Source organism: Euprymna scolopes, chromosome 14 (assembly GCF_053919585.1).
Source record: "Euprymna scolopes isolate OS-2025 chromosome 14, ASM5391958v1, whole genome shotgun sequence".
In the NCBI taxonomy this organism is placed as follows: domain Eukaryota; kingdom Metazoa; phylum Mollusca; class Cephalopoda; order Sepiida; family Sepiolidae; genus Euprymna; species Euprymna scolopes.
The window spans coordinates 69,863,051-69,873,050 of NC_136495.1; the positions used below are offsets into that span (position 1 = coordinate 69,863,051).

The 10,000-nt window shown below is 38.4% G+C and overlaps 1 protein-coding gene across 1 annotated transcript in view; it reads right to left on the bottom strand.

Moving 5' to 3' along the window:
• LOC145293073 (interferon-induced GTP-binding protein Mx-like) overlaps window positions 1–10,000 on the bottom strand; it is a 162,121-nt gene that overhangs the window by 8,700 nt on the left and 143,421 nt on the right. Inside the window, exons 15-16 of the mRNA XM_080139424.1 lie at window positions 7,788–7,823; window positions 212–270 (exon numbers count right to left, since the gene is read on the bottom strand). Of these exons, the coding sequence (XP_079995550.1) occupies window positions 212–270; window positions 7,788–7,823 (95 nt within the window). The remainder of the gene's footprint in view (window positions 1–211; window positions 271–7,787; window positions 7,824–10,000) is intronic.

A 10,000-nucleotide genomic window follows, 5' to 3' on the forward strand; every position in this document is an offset into this window, starting at 1 on the left:
AAACTGACTAGAAGGTGGGGGAGTATAAGTAGCCTGATATAAGTGCATTCCATACAAAATGATTTCATTAGATAATAGAGAAATAATTTGTGTATAAAGATCAGTTACCTAGAAAGAAATAGACAATAAATATAGATCTACTACAGGTGAACCAATACAATTTAAACCCGATTCACATTCAGGTTAAACAAATCACTAGAAATTTACTTACCAAGTAGTATACAATGATATATTTAGGCAAGATTTCTTTCATGGTCTGTGAATTGTTTCCTGTAAAAAAAATATATGTGATAAAGATATTCTATTACTCTTCAGTTTTGGGTTTAAACATTTGAAATTTTACATAAAGTGTATTCAGACATTCAGTAAAACTTTTAATCAATTTTTGGGCAAAAAATTGGCTGGAAAGAGGTTAAAGTTCAATGATTTGACCTTTGAAAACTCTAGCAAACTCCTTCACCAAATTTGGGTCTAAACACTTGAAATTTTAGATATAGATTACTTGGACATGGATCAAACATTTTAATTTGATTTGAGCCCAAAACAATAAATTATAAGGAGTCAAAACTGGGATCAAAGTTTTAAAAATTTAACCTCTCAGCCTATTTTTGGTCTAAACATTTGAAATTTTACATAAACTGTATTCAGACATGGGGCAAGTTTTAAATCAGGTTTTGACCGAACATTTGGCTGCCAAGGAGTCAACGTTGAAAAGGTTTGATCTTTGCGGTCTCTAGCAAACTATTCAGCTAATTTTGGGTTTAAAGATTTAAAATTTTATATAACAAGTATTCAGACATGCAACAAGCTTTTTAATCAGTTTTGGGGTGAAAAATTGGCTGCTAGATGTAGGTTACCCGACCATTAGTCAAACTTTTTAATATATTTATTAGTGGTGAGAGGATTCAAAAATTTTTCCCAATTCTGATCCAATTACGGATTCCATTTAAAATTTCTGATTCCGCTTCAATTCCTGATTCTTTTAATATTTATAAATATTTAATAAGATATTTTTTTGTTTTGTTTTTTTTCATAAATTTTAAAATTATTACATGAATCTCCGGGTAATTTCAGGGTATGTTTTTTCTCAAATGCTTTCCTTGTAATGCATTGCAAATTGAAAGTCAATGTTTGCATAATAAACAGACATATATATATTGTGGTGTTTCTCACTGAGAACGCAAACGCCAAGTTTGTTTTAAGACTTTATTCAGCCGAGAGCCGACCGCAAGTATTTACATGCTGTCTCTTTTCTGCACCGCCCGTTTTCTGGTGTTCCCCCTCTTATCGTTCCCTGTGTACCTACGTACATTACATCTCCCCCCAAAAAAGAAAGGTCCATTTATCATGGAAAAAGGTCAGGGTAGACTGCCCTTGTGACCCTTTTGTGGTCGAGGATTATTCTGCCTCAGTATGTGACCATTGAAATCCCCCCCTTTATTTTCTTTTTTTTTTTTTTTTAAAAGTTAAGAAAAAATAAAAGGTAATTGTTCAATCTTTGGTCAATCCAGACTAAAACGATTCGGTGGTCTTATTGTACGGCCCGATCGTCGTGGCAGGGCTAGTGGGGTATGCTCACTCACTTCTCTATCTGGCTGCTCATAATCGGGCGAATTCTCATGTGTCAATGGAGTCTGTGGATGTGTGTTATTTTCTGTTGCCATATCTGGAGGCATGTTTAGTTCCGTGAAAATGCGTTCTGGATTGTTTTTACTTGGGGATTGAGGTGATGGCTCGGTGATACAATGGCGAGACCTGATGTGATCCTGATGACGACGAACCAACCGGCCATCCTGCAATCTGATTAGAAAGGATAAAGGAGATACTCTTTCCAGAATGTGACCAGCCAACCACATGGATCCGGAACCAAAGTTCTGTGCAAATACTGCTTGGTCTTCATCAAATGAACGCATCTGGGCAGATTTGTCATGGTCAAACTTTTGACATTCTTGGTTGTTATATACAACACTTGAGGTGGCGGGCTCCATACGATCCAGATTGGTGCGCAATCTTCGCTTCATCAACAACTCTGCTGGGGTAGATCCCGTTGTTGTGTGAAGCGTTGTCCGGTATGTCAGCAGAAAACGGGATATCTTTGTTTCCAGAGTTCCTCCCGACATTTTTTTAATACCGTTTTTAACCAGCCCAACTGAGCATTCGGCTAGACCATTTGATGCCTGATGATGTGGACTGACAAATTTGTGTCCGATACTATTCCGTTTCATGAACTCTGAAAATTCTGAACTGGTGAAGCATGGGTCATTATCACTGACAACAATGTGCGGAAGACCATGAGTAGCAAAACAGCGCCTCAACCTTTCAATTGTAGTGGCTGAAGTAGCTGCACTTGTGGTATAGACATCAACCCATTTTGAGTGTGCATCCGTAATGACAAGCAGGTATTGGCCATTGTAATCGGCATAATCAACGTGAACCCGCTGCCAAGGTTCAACTGGCCATTCCCAGGGGTGTAGTCGTGCCTTAGCAGGTAGGCTTCTGGAGCACTGACAAGGGTAACAGTTGTTCACCTTTTTTTCGATGTCAGCATCTATCCCAGGCCACCATACATAGGTCCGGGCGAGGGCCTTCATCTTGACTATGCCAAGGTGGCATTGGTGAAGCTCGTCCAACACTCTCTGCCTGAGATGGTGGAGAATTACCACTTGTGAACCCCACAGCAGCCACCCCCTTTCAACACTTAGTTCTTTTTTACAAGCGTGAAATGATAAATACGGAGCATCATGTGGGAGATTGCACCCTCCATGTTGTGTGGCTTGAACAACCTTAGAGAGGATGGGGTCTTTGCGTGTATGAGCACAAATGTCAGTCGAGTCAACAGTGGAACTGTCCAGGTGATCCATGAGATGTATAATGCAGCCTGGTGTTGGGACATCTAACGCTTCCTGAAGGGGGAGACGACTCATTGCGTCGGCAGTGACGATGTGTGAACCAGGCCTATATTCTATCGTGTAATCGTAAGCGCTCATCAACAGTGACCAACGTATTATTCTTGGTGGCAGGGTGTCCAATGTTGGCTTTGTTGGATTAAAGAGGCTGATAAGTGGCTTATGATCCGTAATGATATGGAATGCACGTCCAAATAAGTAGTGATGAAACTTTTTAACCCCAAAGTCAGTCCCTCCTTGTCCAACTGACTATAATTTTTCTCAGCCGATGACATTGTTCTCGAAGCAAAAGCAACAGGTTTCTCTGAACCGTCGGCAAAGATGTGCGACAAAACAGCTCCGACAACATATTGACTGGCGTTACAGGTCAGTACCAGTTCCTTCTTCGGGTCATAGTGAACCAGGACATTTGTGGTCTGTAATGCATCTTTGGCTCGCTGAAAAGCTGTTAATTGAGGGGTGCCCCACGTCCAAGAGACACCTTTCCGCAGTAGATAATAGAGGGGGCCCAACTTATCTGTGACATTGGGGACGTACCTAGCGTAGAACTGGAATAAGCCCAAGAAAGCCTTAAGTTTGGTCACATTGCATGGGGCTGGTGCATCCCGGATGGCACGGATCTTTTCTGCTGTAGGATGAAGGCCTTCGGAGTCAATCCAATGACCTAAGTAGGTTACGGAGGGTGCCATGAACTTACACTTGTCCAGACGAACGCGGAGACCAGATTCTGAGAGTTTCCCTAACACACGGTCAAGGGTGCTCAAGTGTTCTGCGTCTGATGATCCTGTAATTAGTATGTCGTCCTGATAGCATACGACATGTGGTTCATTTGCCAACAAATTGTCCATACAGCGTTGATAGATACCAGGAGCTGATTTTACTCCAAAACTGAGGCGGTTGAACCTGTAGAGACCCCGTGGTGTATTGATTGTAAGGTACTGCTTTGAGTTTTCCTCTAACAGAACCTGCAGGAATGCTGATCTTAAGTCAAGCTTGGTGAATTTCTTTCCCTGCACCAATTTTGCATACAAATCATCAATCCTGGGGATAGGGTACTGGTCGAGATTTGAACATTTGTTTATTGTAGTTTTATAGTCTCCACACAACCGTATTGTTTGGTCAGTTTTGACAACTGCTACTATAGGGGCAGCCCATTCTGAGTATTGTACTGGTTCGATAATACCCAGAGACTCTAGTCGATCCAGCTCCTTGTCAACCTTTTCACGCAATGCAAAGGGCACATGTCGAGCCTTGCAGAATATGGGCTTTGTTTTCGGGTGAACACTAAGTTTTGCTGTGAAACCCTTCAGTGCGCCCAATTCATCCTTGAAAACATTGGTGTATTTTGCAATAATGTCTTTAATTGCAGATGTAGCATTTACTACTTTCAGCTGATGGATGCGTTTCCAGCTGAGTTGCACTACTCGTAACCAGTTTCTACTAAGAAGTGCAGGGCCAGAACCAGAAACAATCACTAATGGCAGACGAAACTGTCGGCCATCATAGTCTACTGACAATTGACACGTACCACACGGCGTGATACTTTCTCCCGTGTAGGTTGCTAGTTTCTGTGACATAAGCTTAAGTACCAGCTTATCAGGTTCACACCATAGTTTTTCAAATGCATTGCGACTGAGCAATGAAACAGCAGCTCCGGTGACGATCTCCATCTCGACATTGCGACCATTTATGCCCACCAACACCATCAGGGGCTCGGTTTTACTATTTGCTGGCAGGTTAAACAGCCTATGCACCGAGGCGCAGTCGCTGCCTGTATCTTTGTCTACTGGTTCTTCACTGGTGACCTTGTGGGTTTTACGATTTCCAGCTCTGTCGTTGTACTTCCAGGTCAAACAGGCTGGTGAAATGTGACCGGTTTTGTGACAAAAATTACACGTTGCCTCTTTGAAATGACAGGAGTCGAGGTAATGTTTTCCGTTACATCGGAAACATGGTCTTTGTTTTTGTCTCCGTAGTGGAGTAGGCCGTTCAACCTGGTTGACTTTCGTCTGTATTGTAAAATTGGACGTTGAACAGGCTGCCATGTCACTAACATTTCTGCCTGCACTTTCCATGGCAAGAGCTATCTGTCGGGCATAAGGAAATGTTAGTTTCCTCTCGGAAAGCAGTCGCCGACGGATTCGGTCATCCATCAATCCAACGACGAGCAAATCTCTCAACATCTCTTCTATCGTATTTCCAAACTCATAAAACTTTGTAATTTTTTTTAAATGAGCAATAAAATCCGAAATGGACTGACCTGGTTGTTGGCGGCACATGTAAAAGTTGAATCGCTCAACAATTACGGACGGTGTTGGGTTGCAGTGCTCTTTTAACGAGAGCGAGAGTTCCTCATAACTTTTGTCTCTTAAGCTGTGTGGCGTAACGAGATCCTTCAGCAGAGAAAATGTTTCACCACGACAAACAGAAAGAAGGACGGCCTTTTTCTTTCCTGGATCTTGTATTCCGTTAGCCTCAAAATAATACTCCAATCTTTCTGAGTATGTGTCCCAATCACCTCCACTCGGCGAGAATTCATCGATTTTACCATAAGACGCCATGTTTTTAAAATGCGTGTGTGCAGGTAGAAATATGTTACTATTTAATTTCTATTAAACGCGATGTTTTTCGGAGAAAAAGTTTAAATAACTTTCCCCTTTATGAGAAATGATCTCATCCTCGTCGCCATGTGGTGTTTCTCACTGAGAACGCAAACGCCAAGTTTGTTTTAAGACTTTATTCAGCCGAGAGCCGACCGCAAGTATCTACATGCTGTCTCTTTTCTGCACCAGCCATTTTCTGGTGTTCCCCCTGTTATCGTCCTCTGTGTACCTACGTACATTACATATATATATATACATATATTACTCTTCAGGACATCTGGAAAGGTTTTTAACCTTAGGAGTTTCAATGTAAAATCGAAGGTGTTCCATGATCTGGTCAGGGAACTTCTTTATGCAGATGATGCAGACTTTTTTGCTCACATGAGAATAACATGCAGATGATTATGGACAACTGTTCATGCTTGTGATGCATTCAGACTTAAGATCAGTTTGAAGAAGACCTCCTCCTGGAGCGAAGTACATTGAGCCAAGCATTTTCGTTAATGTGGTATGTATCTTTGTCCATCTTGAAAGTATTTTATCCAGAGATGGTTACTTTCATGCTAAGATATGTGCCCGCATTCAAAAGGCTTCTGTTGCATTTGGGGAACTGGAAAGGAAAGTGTGGAATAACTGTGAATTCACCATTAATACGAAGGAAGATGGCGTGTTCTCGCAGTGTTCCTTTATGCTGCAGAAACTTGAACAACCCACCAGAGACACATCAGGGTTCTAGTAGACTTCCATCTTAAGTGCTTAAGAATTTTGAACATCAAATGGCAAATGCACACACCCAAAACCAAACATGCAAGTAAAAACCCTGTGACTGAAACTTGAATCCATGATTACCACTGCATAGTTATGCTAGGTGAGTCAGCTTGTACATAAGGATGATGGCCACTTGTCAAAACGATTATCTATGGAAAACTTGCAAGTGGTATGCCTCCATAACATAGATCCAGAAAATGCTACAAAGATGGCTTCAATAGTAATCTGAAGAATGCGGATATTGATGTCAATTCCTAGTAAGCAACCTAGGCAAAGAATCTGGTCTGGATGATATACCGATAGAGCTCTTGCAGGGAGGTGGAGAGAACCTAAAATCAGCTATATTCAGTCTGATTAACGTGTGTTGGGAAGTTGTCCGATTCCATAAGATTGGATAGATGGTATTTTGGTGTTCTTATTTAAGGGCAAGGTTAGCAAGTTAGAGTATGATAACTACCGTGACATTAATCTTGAAGTAGTCGAAAAGGTGTTAGCCATACTTCTCCTTACCAGACTGCTGACTAACATATGTCTGTCAATTTTACCAGAAACACAGTGTGGATTTCATTCAGGAAGAGGTACCACAGATATGATCTTCTCGGCAAGACAACTGCAAGAGAAATGTTTGGGACAAAACTCGCCTCTGTATCAAGTCTTTATAGACACTGTCAACAGAAAGGCCCTGTGGAGAGTACTTAGCAAACTTGGGTGTCCACCCACATTCATCCACATGCTGAAAAAACTACATCGTTAATATGAAAGCACATGTTACATTCAACAGAAAACTATCAGAAGAGATCACTGTTGACAATGGTGTCAAGCAAGGTGATATACCTGCCCCGACACTGTTCTCAATATATTTTACGGTTGTATTTGCTCATGCTTTTCAGGACTATGACACTGGAGTTGGCTTGAGGTTCAAAATCACTGGGGGAGTGTTCAATCTGAGGCGATTTAATAAACGATCTAAAATCTTCTAAACACTTGTATGTGAGTTACTGTATGTTGATGATGCTGACTTCGTTGCTCACACTGAAGAGGATATGAACACACTTTCAGCAGCAGGCTCTTCCTTCGGTCTCACTCTAAGCTTGAAGAAGACTACGGTGATGTTTACTCCACCAATAGGCGTTCCGTACTGCGAATCTTACATTTGTATTGATGACATCAGATTAGCTGTCATTGACACATTTATTTACCTTGCTAGTACCTTGTCAAGAGTTTACTGTTTTTAAAAAATAATAAATAAATAAAATAAACAATATTATTTGTTTATGTCTAAATGAAAAATTGGGCAATTTTCTAAAAACCACCTGATCTCCAAGGTCGAGACGCTAACCTTAATATCATTTAAAAGATCAACAACAAAAATATATATATATATACACACACACACACAAACTTATATATACATATAAACACAAACACATATATATATATATATATATATATATATGTATATATACACGCAACGAATTGTCAAGCAGTAAAAAAAATTTTAATCACTTACCAGTAGCAGGAGGAAGTCTATAAACCTGGTTTCTCCCTGAAACATTAACAGAAAATTATTTTATATATTTAACTATTTATATATTTATAAAAGTGAAAATGTTTGTATGTGTGTGTGTGTGTGTGTGTGTGTGTGTGTGTGTGTGTGTGTGTGTGTGTGTGTGTGTGTGTCTCTGTCTGTCTGTGTACACTTCCCTACCAAATAACTTTGTCAATTTTCAGTCTACAAACTCAAGATTTGACATAAGGGGTATTAAGATTTGGGAAAATCTCAAAAATCGGTTTTTGACTAGACATTTGGCTGTTAAGGGGTCAAAGTTCAATGATTTGACCTATGAGAACTCTACCAAAATCCTCCGTTAATTTTGGGTCTAAACACGTGAGATTGTAGATATAGGTTACTTGGACATAAATCTAACTTTATAATTTGGTTTGAGCCCAAAACAATATATGTTAAAGGGTCATAATTGGGGTCAAAGTTAAAAAAAATTGACGTCTGCAAACTCTACCAAATTACTCAGCCAATTTTTGGTCTAAACATTTGAAATTTTACATAAAGTGTATTCAGACATTCAGTAAGACTTTTAATCAATTTTTGGGCAAAAAATTGGCTGGAAAGAGGTTAAAGTTCAATGATTTGACCTTTGAAAACTCTAGCAAACTCCTTCACCAAATTTGGGTCTAAACACTTGAAATTTTAGATATAGATTACTTGGACATGGATCAAACATTTTAATTCGATTTGAGCCCAAAACAATAAATTTTAAGGAGTCAAAACTGGGATCAAATTTAAAAAAATTTAACCTCTCAGCCTATTTTTGGTCTAAACATTTGAAATTTTACATAAACTGTATTCAGACATGGGGCAAGTTTTTAATTGGGTTTTGACCGAACATTTGGCTGCCAAGGAGTCAACGTTGAAAAGGTTTGATCTTTGCAGTCTCTAGCAAACTATTCAGCTAATTTGGGGTTTAAAGATTTAAAATTTTACATAAAGAGTATTTAGACATGCAACAAGCTTTTTAATCAGTTTTGGGGTGAAAAATTGGCTGCTAGATGTAGGTTACCCGACCATTAGTCAAACTTTTTAATATATGTATTAGTGGTGAGAGGATTCAAAAATTTTTCCCAATTCTGATCCAATTACGGATTCCATTTAAAATTTCTGATTCCGCTTCAATTCCTGATTCTTTTAATATTTATAAATATTTAATAAGATATTTTTTTGTTTTGTTTTTTTTCATAAATTTTAAAATTATTACATGAATCTCTGGGTAATTTGAGGGTATGTTTTTTCTCAAATGCTTTCCTTATAATGTATTGCAAACTGAAAGTCAACAAAAGGTTTATTTTGATTTTAAACAAAGCCAAATTGTATCAGTTCGTCGTTAGTATACAACATTCTACTTGAAAGTTTTCATAAACAGTTGAAAATAGTCGATGATTGGTAGGTAGAATGGGAAAACGATGTAAGAACAAAATATAAACAATGCTTCCCTCCCATTGTTTTGAACAAATTTCTAAATAATAATGTTACTATTTAGAAAACCATTTTTAACATGGACAGGGTGTTGGGTTTTGTTAACTACTATGTGCCTTCCTTCTATGTTTAAATATGATTTTAATTATATAAATTTGGTGGGCTATTAAAGTGATTTGCTTTGCCGCAAAAAACAAAAAACAAAACGTGATGCAAATAATAATAACTAACGGGACCTGTGGAAATTCCATATGGGACTCATTCATATGTAATATATTGATGTTGGTATTCATGGTGTAAATAGAAATGCTCTGATATTATTGTAACTCTTGTTAAAACTACAAAAGTATTTATCTAAGCTATCAAGGACACCCGGCGTATACAAATCGTTAAGTACGTTTAAATATGATATTTTAATTCTTTCACATTTCGTACATATTTTTATAGAGATAATGTTCTATTGATTTTTATATATTATAAAGTTGCGATTTCAAAAATAAAAAATCTATCCATATGACTTTGGTGTATCAGCTTGATTCTTTCAGCTATAATCGAAACTGAAACCAATATTTATGAAGAATTCTTGATAAAATTATTTATTAAAAAAAAAAGAAATGGATCACTGGAGTTGCATCAGCTATAATCGAAATCGAAACCAAAACTTATCAAAAATTCTTGGGAAAATTATTTATAAGAAAATAAATGACTTGAGCGTCATCAGCTATAATCGAAAC